We start from the raw sequence: 25,058 nt of genomic DNA, 5'->3' as shown, positions 1-25,058 counted from the left end.
GGATGTGGATGGAGCTAGAGTGTCCTATGCTAAATAAGTCAGTCAGAGAAAGACAAATACCATATGGTTTTACTCATATGTGGAATTTAAGAAACAAAACAGGGGTGAGTGACTGGGTGGCTCAGTTGGTTGAGCATCTGACTCTTGGTTTCCACTCAGGTCATGATCTCTGGGTCGTGGAATCGAGTCCAGTCCGTGGCATCAAGCTCTGTGCTAAGCAGGGTGTCTGTTGAAGCATGCTCTCTCTCTCTCTCTCTCTCTCTCTGTCCCTGTGCCCCTCCCCGTGCTTGCACTCATTCTCTAAAACAAACAAATCTTATAAAAAAAAAAAAAAAAAAAAGAAACAACAGATGAACATGTGGGGGGAGGGGGAAGAGAGGGAAACAAACCATAAGAGACTCTTAACCACAGAGACAAAATGAGGGCTGACAGAGGGAGGTGGGTAGGGGATGGGCTAGATGGGTGATAGCCATTAAGAAGAGCATTTCTTATGATGAGGACTGGGTGTTGTATATAAGTGATAAACCACTGAATTCTACTCCTGAAACCAATATTGCACTATATGTTAACTAGAACATAAATAAAAACCTGAATACACACACACCATTCTTAGCTCACAGACCATATAAAAATAGGCAGTGGGCTAACACTGGCCCATCAATAGTAGTTTGCAACTTCCAGATATAGTTATTTTATAATTTTATAACTAACTCAGTAGAAACCAAGGCTCCTACATCAGTGAAGAGTTAAAAAAAAAAAAAAAAAGAGCCACAGAAGCATACCTTAGAACTAGAAGCATTTAACATGGTAGCTGAAATTCCTAATTGTTTTAAAACCATTAACTGGTCTTCCATAAGAGAGATCAATGGGCAAATCACAAGGGTAAAACCTAAAAGAGAAAGTATGTACTTTAAATTTTACACTACCTCGAGAATAAGTTTCAACCACTCACCTGAGAGCATCACAACATCAATATACTACCTACTTCTCATCCTCATTAACAGAAGAGATAGATATAAATAAATGACCATTAGCCAAATAAGCAAATATAAGATTAGACAGAAATCTCTTCCCTATTCAATATTATAAAAATAAAAACATATCATTCTGAATTTTTACTTATCATTATTGGATGTATTAGCAAAATATTGTAAATCTAGTCAAATACTGTCCAGTTATATGAGGAAAAAGTTATTCTAAGGCTTTCCAAAGAAAACACAGCAACCTGTATAATTACAATTGATAGTGACTTGAGTATTCTTCTACTTACTGTACCAGATTAATACATGCTGAGTAGAAATCAGTGATCAGTTTACTGACTGAATGAAATGCTGATAGTATATCCCCTTTCTCTTATTACTGAAATTGTGCACAGCTGTTAAGAGTTATTCTACATTAACTTATGTCTCCATAGATTGTTCTTAAAATAACCTGAGACAGAGAGCAGACCAATTAAAAAACAGACTCAGATTCAGATTTTAACAGGGATTTGCCATCTCAAATACTCTCTCTGCTGTATTTTCACATTCTCCTTCAACAGTGGTACCTTCTCATTATATTTAAACACGGGCAAGCCCTCTCATCTTTAAAACACCCTGGATATCTAATTTAGGGCTAACAATTCTTTGCAAAGACTGTCCCATTCACTAGTTCTACTTCCTCAACTCATCTTCCCTCTCTCTCCATTCCCACAGAAGTTCTTTCTCCAAATGTATCCTATTTCAATGAGCAACTTTGCCATTTATCCTAGCCTAGAATTTGGACATCATTCTAGACTATCCCTTCTCCTACCACCCCCACTACCATACATACAATGAAAACAAGTCCTACTGAATCTACCTCCTAATTATTTCTAGAATTCCTCTATCTTCTAAAGCACAATCCTAACTAGTCTCTTACCTACATAAAACCTTTCAATGGTTTCCCACTAATCTAAGTTTTTATAATACCTTTCAAGATTCTTTCCACAAGTCTTGTCCCTCACTGCCTGCCACAATGAAATTCTTCCAGGTTACTAAATACCCTCTACCATTAATGTTCTTAGTTCTGGGCTCAGAAATACTGCTCCCCTGCACGAACACTCTTCCTTACTCCCCTGTTCTAGCTTTGCCTACTGATCCTTCAACTTTTAACTTAAATGCCACACTGGCAGGACAGCTTTCTCTAACAGCCCCTAGGCCAGATCTTTGTACTAACTTAATTCCCTACTAAAATCTCTATCACAAAACCTTTATTGCAATTGCTTACAATAACCTATTCTCTAAACTGGGGTCAATACACTAAGGACTAGCTGCTTGTCTGGGTAATTCAAGTTTTAATGGAACACAGGCACTTCCATTAGTTTACATGCCGTCCAAGGCTACTTTCATGCTATAATGGCAGAGTTCGGTAGCTGCCACAGAGATCATATGGACCACATCTATCCCATTTACTGACTGGCTCTCTAAAGGAAAGTCTTCTGACCCCTGCTCTATACCCTTGCTAGTCCCCAAACAGCAGCATCAGTATCACCTGGAAGCCTGTTAGACATGCAAGATTGTGGGTCCCACACAAACTCAGAATTTGCATGTTAATCACATCACCAGTGATTCTTACACGTTACAGTTTGAGAAAGCACTACTTTATACCACGAACTCTATGAAAACTAGAACTTTGCCTGTTTTGCTCACTAGTCTTACCTCCCGTGCTTAACACCAGAGCCGACACTCAATAAAGATCTGGTACTAGAATCCATGCCCATGGATTTTTAATTATGTTTTAAGAACAAGATAAAAGAACTAATTCCACTCAAAGTCTTTAACAGTCTCTCTTTAAATGAACCCTTCAAAATGTCTATTAACATAAAGATAAAATAACAATGCACTTAGTTTTTACACAGGTATGATTAGAAATTCTTTTTTTTAAAGAATTAAAAGAGAAATGGCATTTCTTCAACTTAAATGAATCTTTATTAATACATACCGTCCGAACATAATGCTGGTAATTGGTAGCATAAGCTCTTTCCACCTCCCGTAGGCATAACAAGAAATACCTCCTTTCCAGACATTGTTACATTAATAGTTTCAAGCTGAAGCAGTCTGAACTTCTGCAGTTTAAAGACATTCTGCAGAACATCTTTAACTTTACCAGACCAGGGAAAATCTAGACAGAGAAAAGTAAGTTACATATATTAGAACTATTTAGGATTATAAATGAGATAAAAACATGAATGGCCGCTTTTATAATAGAGAAAAACAGGTTAGAATTTATGTAAGACTTTAAATACTATTAACAATTTAATTTTTATACTGACAATTTTGAGATTAGTTTAGCTCACAAAGCTAAGCAAAAACACATTTAATGATATATAAGAAACAGTACATCAGAAAAAAATGAAAACATTTGCCAGCTGAGAATTAACCTACAAATAAGAGGAAAGTACTTGACAGGTATTCAAAAAACAATCTGAATGTTGGGGGACCTGGGTTGCTCAGTACCCTCGGCTCAGGTCATGATCCCAGGGTCCTGGGATCGAGCCTCACATCAGGCTCTCTGCTTATTTGGGAGCCTGCGTCCTCCTCTCTCTCTCTCTCTCTGCCTGCCTCTCTGCCTACCTATGATCTCTGTCTGTCAAATAAATAAATAAAATCTTTAAAAAAAAAAAAATCTGAATGTTGATCAGGGAATTCATAGTATCATAAAAATCTCAAATATCAAGTTAACAATTATATGGAATTTATGTAAATATCTTGTTTAGAAGTGAATCCCTGGAAATCAAGGCCCATAAAAGCATTGCAATTCTAGAGTCAGTATTCCATTTGAATGTGATAGCTAATGATAAACATGATGGTTGGCAAGATCTTGAATCAAGAAAGGTGTGTTCACTAGGGCAGGAAAATAAACTAGACTTTGGCAAGAAGTCTGAATCCATTTTTTTTTTCTTAATGGTTTAATTTTCTTCTAGTTAAAATTTTACAAATTTAGTTAAAAATATTTTCCAAGCATTGACTGATGCTGTTAGAACTATATTTGGAAAAAAATAATGAAGTCTGAAAAATAAAGTTTCATTCAAAAAGAACATGAGTAAGAATGGTTTGCCTACTGGCTTCCCATGCCCCTTAAAGAGTGGCCAGTTTCCCTCTGAGCCAATGGAAAGCACTGATCCAGGAACGATGATTTAACTCCTACATAAAGAAAGAAATTAGAAACAAAACTAGCAAAGAAAAACAGAGTAGACCTTCTTTATTCCAAGCAGCAGGTGAAGAATCCCATTCACTGCTTTCCCCAGCATCAGGAGCCTCTAAATGCTGCTTTATTCGGTTTGTTAGGATGTTCTTTTTCTGAATAAGCTCTTGTTGCCTTTCCAAAAGCTCCTGAATTTGAATGTCTACTGCATGTAGCTCGTTGGTTATAGAATCCAATTCTTCAGTTAGACCTGTAAGGAAGGGAAAAAAAAAGATACAATGACTAAATAATTAGTTTGAGGTTTCCCTACTGATTTTTGGATATTCCTCACCATTGAAATTACAGACACTTATAGTAGTAGAGCAGGGTAGTTAAGGGCATGTGTGTTGGGAGTCACACAGACCTGAGTTAAATCTTAGATCCCCTTTTTAGCTCAAGCTAAGTACTTAAGTGAGCCTCAATTTCCCCATCTGGAAAATGGGGATAATATCTAGCTTTCATAGTATTGTTTTAAAGAATTAAGTGAGGTAACATATGGAAAGTTCTTAACATAGTATCTGGCACACAGCTGTGCATTTAATTAAAGATCACTGTTACTTTTACTGTGTTGTGGGACAGTGGTCCAACAATCTTCGAAGTCATTTAAGTAAAGTGATCAGACTTTGAAACAAAAAGAAGGCATTTTAAAGTAATCCCCTAGGGGCGCCTGGGTGGCTCAGTGGGTTAAGCCTCTGCCTTCAGCTCAGGTCATGATCGCAGGGTCCTGGGATCGAGCCCCAAGTCGGGCTCTCTGCTGGGCAGGGAGCCTGTTTCCTCCTCTCTCTCTGCCTGCCTCTCTGCCTACTTGCGATCTCTGTCAAATAAATAAATAAAAATCTTTTTTTCAAAAATAAATAAATAAAAAATAAAGTTATCCCCTAACTACTTAGATAATATCTCACAAAAACACTCATATCTGGGTTTGTATGTTAGCATGATAAAGAGTCGGGATTAGAAACAAGCTGATGTAACAATTAAAGGAGATATCAAGTGTGCTACTGTAAATGACATTATAATTCTATCGTAACTAATTTGTAAAGCAACCTTCTAAGCAATCCGAGTATTAAAGCCAAAGTGAGATTATGTTTGACACAATAGAAACTAAAAATTTTTTAAAGATGTCCTTGGTGCTTTCTAAAACATCAATCTGCATTGATCCAGTTTGAAGGCTGGAAATTTTCATAAGATGAAACCTCATGGTTATGATTTAAAATAGGATGCTATGGTGGCTTTGTATTATACCAACTACCTGAACTGCCTTCCCTGAAATATTCTGGGTTAGGAGTGGCCACAAGTGAACTCTTGGAGCTGGAAGGTAGAAATGAAAGAGAAGCCACCTTTTACATTACATTCAGATGGTTGGCATAATGTCAGGTGCTGCTGGGGCTCATTCATTCTTGGCAGGTGGCAGAAGTCAGTTCCTCCATCTCCTGCTGAATCTCTTTGGGGCAGCAGGATGGCCCACAGCTTCTTCAGCTTCCCTGAATCATTGGCCACGTTCCTGTACAATTTTCTATGGCAAATGCGCCAGCTCTTCTGCAGGGCACCAGCATCTTGGCAATCAGAGCCTTGGAGGCAACGACACACCAACACGAGTGCAAGCAAGAGCCAGACAGGCTCCATTTTCTGCTCACTGGCTTCAGCTCTTTTTTACCCTGCCACACTTGCGCTCCATCTTCGTCTCTACTGCTAGCACTGCTAACTTCAGGACCAGTAATGGACTGCTTAACCACATGCCATGATCATGTAGGAACTGATTCCTATAAATCCTTTATATCACTCACAATGATTCAGCTTCTCTAAATGAACCCTAACCAACACCAAATGTTGTTCCTGAGGAAAAGAAAGTTAAAAGTAGGTTCTTCAAATTGCTTCTATGCCACCTATTAAAGGCATTAATGACCCCTTCAGTGGTAAAAGGGAGAGTGGTATTCCATGACACACAGTAGACGAAGTTATGTGAATTACAATCTAGACACCAGTAATTAAGTTATTTAGAGAGCGAAAGGCTCTGGGTGACCAAGTGTTTGCTGTCACAGAACATTTTTTGAGAATAATGGGGTTGACTGCCCCCTCCTAAATATACTGAAGAACCTGAGAGAAATGCAGGATCTGCATAAAGGGACCTCAAAGACTCTATGACTGTCCTAAAAGAACCCCTTATCTCCTTTGGCTACCGCGCCAAGATTACCAAATACCAACATTTTGCAGGGGCTGAATTACAATGCAAACTGAACTCCCAACCTTGCACAGGCTCTTAAGTTAAAGTTAGGGCACTGATTAGGAAGAAGTGAGACTCTGCAATTGGGAAGGGAACATCTGGGCAGATTCCAATGGGGCAGGCAGGGGACCTTAAAACACTAAATTCTCCCAAGTCTCTCTTGCCCTTCCTCTTCTTTCTCAGTCTCCTCCTGTCCGAATGCCTATGATAGTTTTTTGTTTTGGTTTGGTTTGGTCTTTTTAACAGTGGCCTTGTAAGGAAGGGACTGCTAAGGCCTACTAAGAATCTGCCCTGCCACCTCTCAGTGCTTCAAAACCTAGGAAGCCCCAGACAATAATGTACAAATGACTGACACATGAAAAGACATGAAACACACCAAGAGTTGCACTTGCCAATATATATAAGCAGTCCTCATTTTACTGTGCTTCACTCTACTGCATTTTGCAGATACCGAGCTTTTTAAGAAATTGAAAGTTTGTGACAACTTACGTTAAGCTAGTCTACGGGCGCCATTTTTCTAACACTCTTTGCTCACTTCATGTCACATTTTGGTAACTTCTGCAATTTTTGAAACTTTTTCACTATTAGTACAATTGTCATGGTAATCTGTGATCAGTACTCTTTGATACTACTACTGTAATTGCTTCGGGGAACCACAAACTACACCCATATAGGACAGCAAACTTAATAATAGGGGTAATTTTTTACTTTCAAGACTTATTTTTTATAATATAGGTTTCGTAAGGCTATAACTGCCTCAGATAGTGCTTGCTCTGATGGATCTGGGCAAAATCAATTGAAAACCTCTGGAAAGGATTGTCACTCTAGATGCCATTCAGAAAATTCATGATTCATGGAAAAAGGTTAAAATATCAACATTAACAGAAGTTTGGAAGAAGTTGATTCCACCCTCATGGATGACTTAGAGGTTTCAAGATTTCACTGGTGGAAACAGCAAGAGAACTGGAATTAGAAGTGCGGCCTGAAGATGTGACTGAATTGCTGCATTCTCATGACAAAACTTTAAATGAGCAAAGAAAATAGTTCCTTTTTTTTTTTAATGTGTATTCCAATTAACTTTTTCTGTCATTGATTTTTTTAAAAATCAACATATAATGTATTATTTGCCCCAGGGGTACAGGTCAGTGAATCATAAGGCTTACACATTTCAAAGCACTCACCATAGCACATACCCTCCCCAATGTCCATAACCCAGCCACCCCATCCCTACCTCCCCAACCCCTCCAAGCAACCCTCAGTTTGTTTTGTGAGATTAAGCATCTCTCATGGTTTGTCTCCCTCCCAAGAAAGTAGTTTCTTGAGATGAAATCTAGTCCTAGTGAAAATTCTGTGAAGACTGTTGAAATGACAACAAAGGATTTAGAATATTACATAAACTTAAATGATAAAGTAGCAATAGCAGGTTTTGAGAGGATGGACTCCAATTTTGATAGTTCTACTGTGGCAAAAATGCTATCACATGTACAGAGAAATCATTCATGGAAGGAAAAAAAATCTATCAATGTGGTAAACTTCACTGTTGTATTATTTTAAGAAATTGCAACCGCCACCTTGATCAGTCAGCAGCCATCAACATCAAGGAAAGACTCTCCACTAGCAAAAACATAAGACTCACCGGAAACTCTGATGATAGCTAGCATTTTTCAGCAATAAAACATTTTTTAAAGTTTTTTTTTTTAATCATTTGAGAGAGAGAGAACACAAGCAAGGGGGAGAAGCGGAGGGAGAGGGAGAAGCAGACTCTCCACTGAGCAGGGAGCCCAATGTGGGGCTTGATCCTAGGACCCAGGGATCATGACCTGAGCCAAAGGCAGATGCTTAACCAACTGAGCCATCAAGGCGCCCCAGCAATAAAGTATTTTTAATTAAGTTATGAACATTGTTGCTTGAGATACTCTACTGCACACTTAACAGACCACAGGATAGTGTAAACATAATTTTTACATGTACCGGGAGATCAAAAAATTATTTGACTTGTTTTACTGTGAAACTGACTTTACTGCAATGGTTGGAAACAAACCCATAATATCACTGAGGTATCCCTGTATCAACAGAAAAGCAGGGAATATGTGTGAGAATAGATTCCTAAGGTACAAAATAAGATATTAAATGAAGCTAAATTTACAGATATGTACTCAATATGAAATTGTGGTTTAGGGGTGCTGGATGGCTCGGTCAGTTAAGCATCTGCCTTTGGCTCAGGTCATGATCCCAGAGTCCTGAGATCGAGCCCCACATTGGGCTCTCTGCCCAGCAGAGAGCCTGCTTCTCCCTTTCCCTCTGCCTGCTGCTCCCCTGTCTTGTGCACTCGCTCGCACGCTCTCTCTCTCTCTCTCTCTCTCTCTGTGCCAAATAAATAAAATCTTTAAAAAAAAAAAAAAATCCACTGTGGTTTAGTGCATTAAATACAGTGGCCAGGAGTGGCTCTAATAATTTACTTAGTTGGTTGGCAGAAACCTGGCTGAAAGATGAATATCAGAAAGTTGGGATGGAATACCACAGGTGTAGATTCCAATGATACTGAAGGGCTAGAACTTCCTGGGTGTACACTAAAGGACGGGATCCAGAGGCTTCAGGAGATGGGAATGCTAGAGGAGATTATCAGGCAGACTGACCATCCACTCTCCTGCTGTCCCCCAGGATGATCCAGAGGACATTCCTTTCACCAAGGCTGAGAAATATATTCATATATTCATATATTCATGAGGGCCTCCCCACCCTGGCATCCCTCAAGAGCTCTTCAAGGCTGTTCTCTGTAAGTTAGGAATGACAGCAGGGGAAGTACTGCCTTTGAACTAGACTAAATGAGTCAATGAGAATGATGGATTCCAAGGTATGGTAGTTAATGGTAGCAATTCAGTTCGCAACCAGAGAAAAGGTACATGTGGTTGCTATAATAGGCAACATAGCAGAAGCAGTAAACAGAATAGTCTGAACCACAGACAACTCAGAATTGCTTAGCTGACCACGATGTCCTTGAAACAGATTGATATAAAAATGCAGAATACAAAGCCCTGATTCCAGTACACATAAGTTTGACTCGAATCACTACAAGAGTCACGGTCTTCAACCAGTTCCCAGAAATGAGTCAAGATATAGACCCAGAGTCCCTTTAATAAAGTGGAGGTTGGACCCCTTTGAGAAAGGCCTCTATTATACAACTAAAAATTTATGTGGTAAATCTTCACACCACTGTTCTCCAGAGCAACTTATCAGGGTAACTGTGTAGTGGGGAAGGAAAATAACTTCTCAGAAATTACTGGACTTAACTCTTAACTGATAGTTCCTGGACAACTAAAATGTCATGGTGATCGACCAGTGAGAACAGGGACTGGACTTATCCAAGTCACATGATCAGTGCTGTTTTCCTCAGGTCCATCACACAGCAGGCTCAGGAGATTCTTTAACCCACTCTGTGGTTATTTCCACAGTTCCAGATTGTATAGCTCTCAGCTTCCGATTCAAGATGGCAACATAGGAAGAGCCTGAACTCATCTCCTCCAGAGACACAACAAATTAAGAGAGCAATTCCTCCTAAAGAAGAACGGGGTATGGACTGCACACCCTAACAAAGGAAACCCCCCCCCACCCTCCTCGAATGTTGTGGAACTGCAGTGGGAGGGATAGCACTGAGGGGCTGTAAGCAGATTCATCTGCCCTGGGACACAGAAAAAAAGCCACAGTTTGAGAGGGAAACTAGAAAATAAAGGAACCAGCCTTAGGACCCTACTAAATGGCGGGGCAGCTCTTAGAACTCTCTCCAGATCTGAGGGGCTGGCAAGTGCCATGGTTTAGGTTCCCAGTTCACCTTGACAGCACAGACAGGAGCAGGTTTCAGATGCCATTGCTGGTCTGCTGCCTCAATGAGCCCCGGGCCACACCAGCCCTGGATCTCCTGGGACACAGGAAAAAGGGCCACAGTTTAAAAGAACAACTAGAATATAAAGGATCCAAGCCCTAGAATTCCACCAAATGGCAGAAAAGCTGCTGCTGGAAATCTCTCTGGATTGGAGGAGTTGGTGAGTGCCAGAGTTTACATTCCCCTCGACCTTGATTATGTGAATGGCAGCACAGTCCAGGCACCCTAGCTGACCTACTGCCTCAGTGAGCCCTGGGCCCCTAGCCCACATCATTCCGTGACATCCTACCAAGGCAGCCATAGTTCAATGTATGCTAGGATACTTCTGGTCAGCACTCACTACAGCTAAAGCCATCTTGCCAAAGTGACACAGGCACAAAGCACCCTGAACAATCCAGACCTGCACCATATTGGCTCCATACGACTTGCTGGAATAACATGGTGTACACCACCCCATGACTTCCTGGCTCATGCTCTCTTCCACTCCAGCCACCCTACAAGAGCACCACTTACACCGAGTGCCACAGGAACACTAGCTTGCTCTCACCCTCGCTACTGCTGCCCTGCCAGGGCACACCCTAATGGAATGTCCTGGGACCCCACCAACACACACACTCTGCCTCTGTTCCAGGAGCCCTGCCAAGATGCCACATGTGCATGTGCCTCAGTATAACCAGCTCATGTCCACTTCAGGTCCAGCCACACCATCCAGGCACCACCTATACTAAATACCCCAATATAAATATAAATACCCTGGCTTGTACCCACTTCAGTTTCAGCTCTCCTGCCAGGGCACCATCTGTACAGAGAGGCCTGGGGATGTCCAGCCAATGTCCAGTTCAGCTCTGGCTATCCAAAGGCAGCACCAGCACAGGCTGCCCCAGAACCCCTGGCCCACACCAAAGCTCAGCCAGCCGATGAAAGTCACCAGACACACAGTCTGCACAGCAGACAACCATACATACACAAGACCATTCCCTCAAGTTCAGGAGAAGTAGCTATTCTACCTCATTCATAGAAACAAACAAAAAGTCAAAAACATGAGACAGAGGCATATGGTCCAAATAGAATAAGACAAAACCTCAGAAAAAGGACTAAATGAAATGGAAATACCAAATCTACCTAATAAAGAGTTCAAAGTAATGTCATAAAGACGCTCACTGGACTGGAAAGAAGAGTGGATGAATTCAATGAGAACCTCAAGAAATACAAAATACAAAAAGAAACCAATTAGAGGTGAAGAACAGAATAACTGAAATAAAAAGATATAGTAGAAGAAATCAAGAGATCACAGGATAGGTTAAGGGACCTCTAAAATAACCTCAAGCATAATAACATTTGCATGTATAGGGGGTCTCAAAAGCAGAGGAGAAAGAAAAGGGGCAGAAAATTTATTTAAAGGAGTAATAGCTGAAAACTTCCCTAACCTAGGGAAGGAAACAGACATCCAAGTTCAAGAAGCAAAGAGAGCCCTTAACAAGATGAACACAAGGAGGACCACATCAAGACATATAATAATTAAAATGGCAAACACTAAAGATAAAGAGAGAGTTTTTAAAGGAGCAAGAGAGAAGCAAAAAGTTATATAGAAGGGAAACCCCATAAGACTATCAGCTGATTTTTCAGCAGAAATTTTGCAAGCCAAAAGAGAGTGGCATGATACATTCAAAGTGTTGAAAGGAAAAAAAAACCCTAAAACCAAGAATAGTCTACCCAGCAAAGCCATCATTCAGAAGTGAAGAAGAAATAGAGTTTGCAGACAAACAAAGGTAAAAAAAAGTTCATCACTACTAAGCTGGCCTTATTAGAAATGTTAAACAGAATTCTTCAAGTGGGAAAGAGCAAGCCATAATTACAAGTAAAAAATTATGAAAGGAAAAAATGTTATGAGTGAAACTGAACATACAGTAAGATAATAGAGAAATCACTTATAAAGTTGGTATAGTTAAAAGACAAAAGTAGTGGGGTGCCTGGGTGGCTCAGTGGGTTAAAGCCTCTGCCTTCGGCTCAGGTCATGATCCCAGGGTCCTGGAATCGAACCCCACATCAGGCTCTCTGCTCCAAGGGGAGCCTGCTTTCTTCCTTGAGGTGAAAGACACTGCAAGAGTTGGGTGCCTGCCATTTTAAGCACAAGGCAGTCAAGTAAAGCTAGATGAGTTGTTTGCGTGCTCACAGCAAAAGTCAGGGAACTCAGTACTGGAGCAATGCAGTGGTGGGAGTAGTATGGGAAGTCTACAAGCCACCATGACCCAGGGCAGTCCCAGGAACCACTGACATCCAGATGGCCAAAAGACACGCGAAAAAGTGCTCCACATCACTCGGCATCAGGGAAATACAAATCAAAACCACAATGAGATACCACCTCACACCAGTCAGAATGGCTAAAATTAACAAGTCAGGAAATGACACATGCTGGTGAGGATGCGGAGAAAGGGGAACCCTCCTACACTGTTGGTGGGAATGCAAACTGGTGCAACCACTCTGGAAAACAGCATGGAGGTTCCTCAAAAAGTTGAAAATAGAGCTACCCTAAGACCCAGCAACTGCACTACTGGGTATCTACTCTAAAGATACAAATGTAGTGGTCTGAAGGGGCACGTGCACTCAAATGTTTATAGCAGCAATGTCTACAATAGCCAAACTACAGAAAGAACCTAGATGTCCATCAACAGATAAATGGATAAAGAAGATGTGGTATATATATACAATGGAATACTATGGAGCCATCAAAAGAAATGAAATCTTGTCATTTGCGATGACATGGACGGAACTCGAGGGTATTATGCTTAGCAAAATAAGTTAATCAGAGAAAGACAACTGTCATATGATCTCCTTGATATGAGGAACTGGAGATGTAACGTGGGGGGTTTGGGGGTTGGAAAAGAATAAATGAAACAAGATGTTATCGGGAGGGAGACAAACCATAAGAGACTCTTAAACTCACAAAACAAACTGAGGGTTGCCGGGCAGTGGCGGGGGGGGGTGGGTAGGAAGAGGGTGGTGGAGTTAGGGACACTGGGGAGGGTATGTGCTATGGTGAGTGCTGTGAAGTGTGTAAACCTGGCAATTCACAGACCTGTACCCCTGGGGCTAATAATATATGTTTATTAAAAAATAAAAAAGTTATTAAAAGAATTTTTAAAAAAGAATCCCAATTATTACCCGAGAAAAATTAAAAAATAAAAAAAAAATTAAGGGAAACTCACAAAATAAAGAGATGTAAAATATAACAACACACACATAAAATGTGAGGAAGGATAGTAAAATTGAAGTTCTTTTAGAATGTGTTCAAACCTAAGTGACCATCAACTTAATAAAAATTGCTATACACATAAGATGTTATATATGAATCTCTGGGTAACCACAAAACAAAAACTTCTAGTAGATACATTAATAATAATAATAATAAAAAGAGAGAGCTAAGTATAACACTAAAGAAAATCATCAATCACAGGAAAGAGAGCAAAAGAACAGAGAACAAAGAACCACAACAACCAGAAAACAAATAATGAAAAGGCAGTAAATATATCTCTATTAATAATTACTTTAATTGTGACTGGTCTAATTGTTCTCATATCAAAATGTATACCAAAAAAAAAAAAAAAAGACCCATCTATATGCCTATATGCTGCCTACAAGAGACTTACTTGAACCTAAAAAGACTAAATGACTGTGAGTAAAGAGATGGAACAAGATATTCCATGCAAACAGAATCAAACAAACTGGAATAATTTTATCATACATAATTTTATCAAACAAAATAGACTTTAAAACAAAGAGTATATTATAAAATGAAGAACGGGGACACCTGGGTGGCTCAGTTGGTTAAGCAGCAGCTCTTGATTTCAGCTCAGGTGATGATCTCGTGGTCCTGTGATTGAGCCCTGAGTCAGCTCTGTGCTCAGCCAGAATCTGCTTGAGTCCTCTCTCCCCCTCTGTCCTTTCCCCTGATCACACATGCATATGTGTGTGTGTGTGGGTGTGTGTGTGTGTACACTGTCTCTCGTTCTCAAATAAATAAATCTTAAAAACAAACAAAAAGAACAGAATTACATGACGATAAAGGGATCAATCCGACAAAGGGTATATAGCAATTGTAAATAACTAGGTACCCAAAACTGGAGCACCGAAACACATAAAGCAAATACTGAGACATAAAGAAAGAAACTGATGGCAATGCAATCATAGTAGCAGAATATAACACCCCACTGACATCAACAGACAAAGCATCGAGACAAAAAATCAGTAAGGGTACAGTATCTTTGAATTACACATTAGAGCAATGGAGCTAGCATACATACAGAACATTCCATCCCAAAACATAATACACATTCTTTTCAAGTGCACATGGAACGTTTTTCAGGATAATTCAACATGTAAGGTCACAAAAAAGCCTCAATAAATTTAAGATTAAAATCTTATTATGCATCTTTTTGACTACAACAGTATGAACCCATAGATCAATTATAAGAAAAAAGGAGGGTGGGAGAATAGGGGAAAAAACCCACAAACACATGGAGCCTGAAAAACATGCTACTAAACAACTAACAGTTCAACAAGGAAACAAAAGAGAAAAACAAAAGCTACATGGAGACCATCAAAAATAAAAACACAAAGGTCCAAAATCTTTGGGACATAGCAAAAGAAGTTCTAAGAGCAAAATTTATAGTGCTAGAAGCCTGCCTCAAAAACCACGATAAATCTCAATCTACCCTTAATCTAAAGGAACTAGAAAAAGAAAAATGAAGTCCAAAGTTAGTAAAAAGAAATAATTAAAGCCATAAGAGCAATAAAAGAAATAGAGACTGCCTTCCCCCCAAAAAGGAAAGAAAGGTTAAAAAAAAAAATCCATAAAACTAGTGGTTTCAAAGAGCTGGTTCTTTGAAAAGACAAAGAGTTAATAAACCTTTAGCCAGACTCATCAAAAAAAAAAAAGGCAAGAGAGAGGGGGGCAGGGGAGAGAACCAAATAAAATAGAACAAACTAGGAGAAATGGATAAATTCCTAGACTTAAAACCTTCTGAACTGATCAGAAAGAAATAGAAACTGACCAATTACAGGTAACACATTTAAATCAGTAATCAAAACACTACCAAAAAAGGAAAATCTAAGACCAGAATTCACAAGTGATTTCTACAAAGTATTTTTTTTTTTTTATTAAGCATTTAAAGTAGAGTCAATACCTGGTCTCCTCAAATATTCCAAAAAATAGACGAGAAAGTAAAGCTTCCAAATACATTCTACAGGGCTGGCATTATCCTCATACCAAAGCTACACAGACACTACAAAAAAAAAAAAAAAAAAAAAAAAAGAGAAAGAAAACAAACTATAGACCAAATCCCCAATAAATACAGATGTAGAAGTCTTGAATAAAGTATCAGTAAAGCACATTTAACAATACCTTACAAGTTTTTCACCATAATCAAGTGGGACTTATTCCAGGGATGCAAGAAGGGTTCAATATTCACAAATCAACCAACGTGATATATCACATTAAAAAAATGAAGAATAAAAATCATACGATTATCTCAACAGATGCAGAAAAAGCATTTGACAAAATTCAACATCCATTCAACGATAAAAATTCTCAACAAAGTGGATTTATAGGGAATATACCTCAATATAATAAAGGTCATATAATATAAAGCCACACTAACATTATACTCAAATGGTGAAAAACTGAGAGATTTTCCTCTATTTCCAGAAAAGGAAGGGTGCCTGGGTGGCTCAGTGGGTTAAGCGCCTGCCTTTGGCTCAGGTCATGATCTTGGGGTCCTGGGATGATCAGGATCCCTGCTCAGTGAGGAGTCTGCTTGTCCCTCTCCTTTTGCCCCTCCCCTTGCTCTCGCACTCTTCTGTCTCAAATAAATAACATCTTTAAAAAAAGAAAAGGCAAGGAAGGATGTCCACTCTCACCACTTTCATTCAACGTAGTACTAAAAGTCCTAGACACAGCAATCAGACAATTTAAAAAGAAAAAAAAAAAGGATAAAAAGGCACTCAAATTGGTAAAGAATATGTATAACTGTCACTATTTGCAGGTGACAAGATACCACTAGAAAACCCTAAGACTCAACCAAAACACTATTAGAAGTGACAAGTGAACTCAGGAAAGCTGCATAATACAAAATCAATATATAGAAATCTGTTGCATTTCTGTATGCTAATAATAATGTAGCAGAAAGAGAAATTAAGAAAACAGTCCCATTTACAGCTACACCAACAATAAAATACTCAGGAATAAATTTAACCATAAAGGGAAAGACTTATATACTGAATATTAGAGAACACTTAAAAGAAATCAAAGAAAACACAAATAAATGGAAAGATATGTTCTGCTCAAAAACTGGAAGAGTATTATCCAAATGTTCATAATATCCAAAGCAACCTACAGATGCAATGCAATTTCTACTAAAATCCCATCAGTATTTTTCACAGAACCAAAACAAATAATTCCAAAATTATGGAACCACAAAAGACCCTGAATAGCCAAACCAATCTTCAGAAAGAAGGACAAAGCTGGACAATCCCAGATTTCAAGATATACAACTGAAGTAATCAAAACAGTATGCTACTGTCACACAAACAGACACAAATTAATAGAACAGACAAGAGACCCCAGAAATAAAACCACACTTACTCATTCGATTAATCTATGACAACGGAGGCAAGCATATACAATGGGGAAAAGACAGTATCTTCAATAAATGGTGTTCAAAACACTGGGTAGCTACATGCAAACGAATGAAACTGGACCACTTTCTTACACAATACACAAACTCAAAATGGACTAACGACCTAAATGTGAGACATGATACCACACAACTCCCAAAAGAAAACAGAGACATCAATCTCTTAGACACTACCCTTGGCAACGTATCTAAGGATAGGTCTTCTCAGGCAAGGAAAACAAATGCTAAAATAAACTACTGGGACTACCTCAAAATAAAATGTTTTTGCACAGCAAAGGAAACCATCAATAAAACAAAATGGCAACCAAGTAAATGATAGAATATATGTGCCAATTATATATTTCATAAGGGATGAATATCCAAAATTCATAAAGAACTTACACAAGTTAACACCCAAAAAATCCAATAAAAAATAGAATGCCTGAAAACACATTTTTCCAAAGATGGAGATGGCAAAAAGACACATGAAAAGATGTTCAATATTACTAATCATCAGGGAAATGCAAATCAAAACCACAAAAAAACAAAATCACCTCACACCAGTTCAAACGGCTAGTATCAAAAACAAAGAAGTAACAAGTGTTGACAAGAATGTGAAGAAAAAAGAGCCTTCACACTCCGCAGTGGAAATGTAAACTGGTATAGTTACTATGAAAAATAGTATGGAGATTCCTCAAAAAATTAAAAATAGAAATATCATATAATCTAGCAATTACACTTCTGGGTATTTACCCAAAGAAAATGAGAATACTAATTCAAAAAGATGTAATATACATTCATTGCAGTGTTATTTAAAATAGCTAAAATATGGAACGAATCCAGTGTCCTCAACTGACAAATGGATAAATTAAGAGTCGTGTGTGTGTGTGTGTGTGTGTGTGTGTGTGTGTGATGGAATATTACTCAGCCATGAAAAAGAATGAGATCTTGCTCTTTGAAACAAGATGGATGGACCTAAGAAGTACAAGGGTAAATAAAATTAGCTGAGAGAAAGACAAACGGGCACCTGGGTGACTCAGTTGGTAAAGCATCTGCTTTCAGCTCAGGTCATGATCTCATGATCTTGGGACCAAGCCCCACATTTGGCTCCCTGCTCAACAGGGAGTCTGCTTCTTCATTTCCTTCTGCCCCTCCCCCCAGCTTATATGCCCACACATGCACATTCTCTCTCTCTCTCTCTCTCTCAAATAAATAAATAAAATCGTCAAACAAACGAACAAAAAACTCTTAAATACAGAGAATAAACTGGTAGTTGCTAGATGGGAGGCAGGTAGAGAGAATGGTAAAATAAGTAAAGGGGATTAGGAGGTACAAACTTCCAGTTATAAAATAAGTAAGTCACACAGATGAAATGTACAGTTTTGGAATGAAGTCATTAATATTATAACCATGTTGTATGGTGACAGATAGTGACTACACTTACCATGCTAAGCCCTGATTAATGGACAGAATTGGGTAATATGTTGTACTCTAAAACTAATATAACATATTAATTGTACTTCATTAAAAAAATAAAAAATCTTTGCAAACTAAAATATTTGTTGAAAATAATGCATCTATGTTCATTTGAATAGAGGGATTTGGAGTGATTTATATTTTCTACTTTGTGATTTCTTAGGCTCCTTTAATTCTGTCAAAAAACATCATGCCTTGGACCCCTTTTGCATTGCAGGTGGGAATGTAAAATGGAACAGTGAGTATAGAAAATAATACGGCAGTTCCTGAAAAATTAAAAACAAAAATACCATGGGATTCAGCAATTCTACTTCTAGGTATATACCCAAAAGAACGGAAAACAGAATCAAACACATTTGTACTCCAATGCTCATAGCAGCATTATTCACAATTGCCAAAGATGAAACAACCCACATGTCCACTGACAGACAAACTGTAAACAAAAGGTGATACATACATACACTGTAATATTATTCAGCCTTAAAAAGAAAAATGTTACAAATGGATGAAGCTAAAAGATATTATGCTGAGGGAAATAAGCCAGACACAAAAGGACAAATACTGTGTGAGGCAACTTACATGAGGTAGTCAAATCAGTGGAGTAGTCAAATTCATACAAACAAACGTTTTTATGATTTATGTTTCTTTATTTTTGTTAAGACTTTCCTGTTAGAGTACAGGTTCACAGCAAAACTGAGAGGAAAGTACAGAGAAAAACAATTTTTTTCAAAGAATATGCACTTAAAAACAAAACCAAATGTACTATATAAAATGTAATCATGTCCACTAACCTGAAATGGATGCCATTCTAAAACTCAATTGGAGATCCAAATGTCTTTCTAAAAATGAAAGAAAAATCATAGAAAAAATTTTAAACCATACTATATTGATAATGCCTAACCAACAATAATTTTTCACTACTAAGCATGAAAAATACTACAAAGTAAATTATATATTGTAGTGACTTTTATGCTTTTCTTTTTTTAATGCAGGCTCCACATCCAGTGGGAGCCCAAGTTCAAGGGGGCTTGAACTTCAGACCCTCAGACCCTCAGATCAAGACTTGAGCTGAGATCAAGTCACATGCTCAACCAACTGGGCTACCCAGGCACCCCTACTGTAGTGACTTTTAAAAGAAGGTTTACATGATTATTCCCACACTGATTTTTATGACGAATTCTCTAGATTTCAGAGAAGTGTCCAAAAATCACATTAACAAGTGATAACATCAGTAACACTTAAATACCACATAGAAAGTGATTAGCAAAAAAAAAGCAAAGAGGCTAAACAGTGTTAGCACTAAATTACCATATGATCTTAGAAAAGTTATACAATCTGTTCCTCTTAGCCTCTTTCCTTACCTGTAAAATTGGGATGATAAAACCTATCTTACAAATAAGAGATTCAAATCTCCCACATTAGGCAAAATCCATCCACATAATTACTCCAATTAATCATTCAACATTTTATTGAATACTTGCTTAAAGAGTTACAATTTCGGTTAATCTTAAAAGAGGAACTGGTATTTTATAGAGGGATTAGATTTCAGGAGAGAACATGAAAAGGTCAGACATAGGGAAAACACAGGATATGCAATTAAGAAACTCTAAATACCTCTAAATGGCTAAAATTTAAGAGCACACATGAGCAAATGGGAGGAGAGGAGGCTTGAGGGTAGGAACTTCTTACTATATAAGTTGCTTTATAACAATATACCTCTGAGTTTCCATGTTTTGGTTTGAATGCTCCTAGTTTGCAAACTGTCTTTTTGGTGAGTGCACAATAAACTTTTACTGATTACTACTTCAATGATTCATTGGTTTTACTTCTGTTATTTCCAAACATTTGACAATTTATGGTGTAAAAATGGGATTCAAACAAGACACCCCCTTCCATCGTCCCCCTCAATTCTGAGGCTATGGTGATGGAACCCATAGAGTCCACTGAGTTCACTGCTTTCTCAGTGACCCTAGAGTCTGGAGGTCTCTCCTATATCTGAGCTCTGTTCTTTCCATTTTGAGCTGACTTTAACTTGCATACCTACATTTTGTTTGTTGAAATTTCTTGGTAAATCATCCTATTCTGTTCCAAAGGGAGGAGGGAAGGGAAGCACATAGTTGGTTCCCTGTGTTTTGGAACAGCTTTTAGAAAACAGGGTCCCTCATAGTTAAGAACTCTTAGGGAATCTATAAAGACAAAGATGGGTTCCACCTAGTCTATGGACCAGGATTTTGTGCCTTTTTGGAAAATGGGTGAACTTGTGGAATTGTAGTGGCCACCATAAGGCAACTTTAACTTAGAGAAGTGGATCTTGTGCTGTGTCTTTGACAAGAAAGGATTTCAAATCTCTCAGTGACAACAGAATGCATTCTTTGATTGATAAGCAGACAAAATGACTGCAAAAATAGCTTTAAAAGATCCTTATAGGAGTGCATGGGTGGCCCAGTCAGCTAAGCATCAGCCTTCAGCTCAGGTTCTAGCCCCACATTAGGCTCTCTGATCAGCAGGGAGCCCACTTCTCCCTCTCCCTCTGCTGCTCCCCCGTTTGTGCCAGCAAATAAATAAAATACTTTAAAAAATTAAAAATTTAAAAAAAAAAATCCTTACATCATTTAAACAAAAGAAACTTCACTGGAAAAAAATCCACTCTGCTATACAAGCAATAACCTCAACTTAGTCCCTCTGCCAGAAATACAATTGGGATCCAACTGTTCTTTTATGAACTAGAGAGTTTTGCATTATGATGGCTATCAGCTCATGACTAAATTTCTCTAAACAAAAGCTATAAGATCCATTTGCATCTATCTGTATGTTTCTGTATGTCTATGTATACACATTATAGATGTGTGATATTTTTCTAAGTCCAGATGGTATCGCCAAAACTAATGTGTAAGGAGCTCTATATAACTGTCTTAAAGGAAAATAAGCACTCATAAAGTATTCTTGAAACCCTCAGAAACAAAAACTAACCCAAACGTTTTTCAAGTTCACAGGACTTGACATAACCTGTGGAAAGTAAAATTTAGTTTAAGTTTGTTGGCTTAATAAAAGCAAGCATGTCTTCAAAATCTGTCAATATAAAAAATAATTTAGGATGATGGTTATCTGCTTAATATCTAATCCAAGCATAATTGTTAAAAAAAATAATTTAAATAAATGTAAATAAGAAAAGTTTGTACCAAGTTAAATAATGAATATTCCTTGACTATCTAAATCACTTCCAAATGAGATAATATACTAAATCGTAAAATACCAAACATAAGTTTACCTACTTCGGGCTTTTTTTTTTTCTATGCAGTATTGTAGTACTACTAATATTTAAAGAACTAACTTTAAACTTATACTGAAATAAACTATACATTACTACCAAAAATGGAAAAAAAAAACAACCTATCACTTGCTAGGAGTAAAACATAACCACACCTATAACTATAATAAATATAAACCAATGATATTTTTGCCTGCTGGAGTTTGGAGATTACGGTAATGCTCTTTTTGTTAAAATGAATCATTAGCAGGTATAAGAGAATTACTAAAGACAACTAATAATTTTTCCCTAAAACTAGTAAGGATTAAAAAAAAGTTAAAAAGGAAGTAATTATTGCTATGTGATCCAATATACTTTTTATCATGTCTGGGTGCCAACTAAAATTGACCTCAGTAAATCAGTGTTTTGGAAATGCCATTTAAACCCATTTAAGTTTGCTCTCTGAATTGGTTCCTGTCATGATTATCTATCAGCACTACCACCCTGACGCAAATCTACCTTAGAATGAATGGTTTTTATTAAGCACCTCCCTTGTGCTAGTATGCAAGGTTCTTATTTATGTTTAATTTCTACTTTCATTTGCATCATCTGCTACAAGGTAACCTAAATCTAGTTCTTCATCTTCTAGCAAAATAAATTCTGAATAAATTCAAGCTATGGCAACTACCCCTTCATTTATAAGAAATCACTATATTCTACTGGCACCTGCCAACACTTTTACCCTACCCTGGCTTGCTCATACAGTCTTGAAAGAGTCACTCGTGCTTTAGTAGCCTACGATTCATCAGAACACGCCAACTTTTGATTTTTTAATATTTGCAGAGAGAAAAAAGATACTTGGGTCTATTAATAACCATGTCCTTTGCCACATTAAAAACTATACTATTAAAAAAATGTATGTCTCTAAAAAGTTTTTATAACTGTGTATTTATAAATTTGCCAGTCCACAATTGCCTACTTCTTGGTTTTTACTAGCAACTAAAGATTTTAAGAGTTAAGAATTCTAAATAATATATGTAATTAAAGCTCCTAGAAATAATAAGGATGAAAGAAAACAATAGTATATGGAAAGCAGTTGAAGAAAATATAACGTGTTTTTTGGACAAAGAAATACATGAAAAACATGGGTTTTGCTGTTGTTTTGGTAAGGGAAAAAGGAAAGTAATTTTGTCTGAAAGTAAAATGGTAATTCCAGAATGAGAAAGGGAAAAAAATGAAATAAAAACTGGATGGATATAAAAAATTGTAGAGGGTGCCTAGGTGGCTCAGTCAGTTAAGTATCTGCCTTTGACTCAGGTCCTGATCCCAGAGTCCTGGCATCTAGTCACATGTCTTTAGGCTCCCTGCTCAGTGGGGAGTATTTTTCTCCTCCCTCTGCCCCTCCCTCCTGCTCTGCATGCTCTTGCTCTCTCTCTCTCTCTCTCTCAAATAAATAAAATCTTTTTTTTTTAAGATTTTATTTACTTATTTGAGAGAGAGTGAGAGAATGAGAGAAAGCATGAGAGGGGAGAAGGTCAGAGGGAGAAGCAGACTCTCTGTGGGGCTAGGAGCCCGATGGGGGACTTAATCCAGGGACTCCAGGATCATGACCTGACCCGAAGGCAGTTGCCTAACCAAGTGAGCCACCCAGGCGCCCCAAACAAAATCTTTTTTAAAAAAAAGTTGTAGAAGTTTTATGGAAAAGGAATTGAAAAAGGAATTTTATGTGTGGTCTAGCTAAGATTCAAATGGACTTAAGTTTTTGCAAAACTGTTCCCACAAAAGTGCTTTATCTCCAGAGACTCATGGAAAAGACTCTGACAAGTAGAGGTTTCTGTTAATTTTACTATCATGACACTGAACTGAGTAAGAATTTCTAAAAGTCTAGTGGAAAACTGATTCATAAAATTATTAATCCAAGATGAAGCAAAACAAGAATTACAGGAGACTCAGTGAACTAATGAAGATGATTATAATTTTTTATGACTTCATTTAAAACAATGATGGTTCTTCAGTGTTTTGTTTTCCAGATTTCAGTCTTTCTTTTCTCTTTTAGGCTATCGATAGCTCATAATGATGATTCAGTAAAACCTACTTCTGTCATCAACAGTTGAAACATTTATCTTTTTCTCCCTACCTGATACCGCCAGAATTTAGAAACTCTTATTAAATATTCTTATTTTTCATGACAACACATATATTTACATAAACTCAATCTGATTTCCTTGTAATAGGACAATATTAGACAAGTTCTTAGCTTGGCTGCTTTAGCCCAAAAAGCCTTGAAAAATTCAATCTAATTTTTTTTTTCTTTTGAAGATTCTTTATGGAAAGTTCCAGCAAAGTAGATTTAAAAGAGCTTATATCATCACCATTTCTGCTACACTTAATATAAATAATCAGGCCAAATTTATTGAAACTAGACTCAGTTTAAAAACAAATTAGTCTAACTGTAGTTATCTTGATAGAAATGGGATGATTATAGAGAAAAACTGTGTTTCAATAATACACTTCTGTGGCTATCAGATTCTACTGCTGGTAACTGCCCTTCAGGTTTTATTTTCTACTTATAAACTGGGCTGGATCCTAAATTCTAGTTTCCTCCAAAATCTGGCTAGAACTCTACAAACTAACATTTCCAATTTCCTCCCACTCTTCTGACTTGGAATCACTATAAAAATAAAATGGCCCTTTTCCCAAAGCCATGCAAACTAAAGCTGGACAACTGGATATAAACTTCAGAGAAAGGACCCAAAAAAGTGCATGTGAGGAGGACAATGTGCCTATGCTATCTGGTCACTCAGTGTAATCACCTCTGGGGAATCTCCTCTGGGAATTTCTCCTTAAATCATATTTACCTCTCTAATGTGCTGCATACTCTCAAGGGTTTTAAAGACGGGTCAGCAGCCATTCCCATGCCAAACGGTATCCATCAGATCAGACAACTGGATGAAATCAACAATAACCCCATAAATGATGAAGATGGTGACATGATGCCTGAGCCTAATGACTCAACTAATGGCAACAGCAAAAATGTGACTCTTCAGCCTGAATACATCAACAGAGGAACCTGAAAATTACACTATACTGGTTGATCAGAATAACCAAAAAGGGGGAGTTGTTAAAATAAAAAGCAAACCAGTCTTGAAAATTCCCTGAGCAGACAAAACCAGTTTGGTCATACAAAGCTCAGTTGAGCTTATTTTCTAAGACTAACTTCAGCTAGACAATTACTTGTTTATACCGGTGGAAAATACAAGCAAAAACCGTTTCCCAAGGTTGATATGAGTAACCACTAACCAATTCCCTGTCACCTCGGGAAATGTTCTTATTCTAATCACCGCGGAGACTGCTTACTCT

General features: G+C 37.8%; 1 protein-coding gene across 1 annotated transcript in view; it reads right to left on the bottom strand.

Moving 5' to 3' along the window:
- Window positions 1-25,058, bottom strand: part of RECQL (RecQ like helicase) — a 54,621-nt gene that overhangs the window by 28,819 nt on the left and 744 nt on the right. Inside the window, exons 2-5 of the mRNA XM_032855311.1 lie at window positions 19,243-19,290; window positions 4,217-4,414; window positions 2,962-3,141; window positions 783-889 (exon numbers count right to left, since the gene is read on the bottom strand). Coding sequence (XP_032711202.1) covers window positions 783-889; window positions 2,962-3,141; window positions 4,217-4,414; window positions 19,243-19,258 — 501 coding nt within the window. The 5' untranslated portion in view covers window positions 19,259-19,290. The remainder of the gene's footprint in view (window positions 1-782; window positions 890-2,961; window positions 3,142-4,216; window positions 4,415-19,242; window positions 19,291-25,058) is intronic.

The sequence above is a fragment of the Lontra canadensis genome, unplaced genomic scaffold (assembly GCF_010015895.1).
Source record: "Lontra canadensis isolate GAN:19392208 unplaced genomic scaffold, GSC_riverotter_1.0 scaffold9, whole genome shotgun sequence".
In the NCBI taxonomy this organism is placed as follows: Eukaryota; Metazoa; Chordata; class Mammalia; order Carnivora; family Mustelidae; genus Lontra; species Lontra canadensis.
This window is presented reverse-complemented; position numbering and strand designations above follow the sequence as displayed.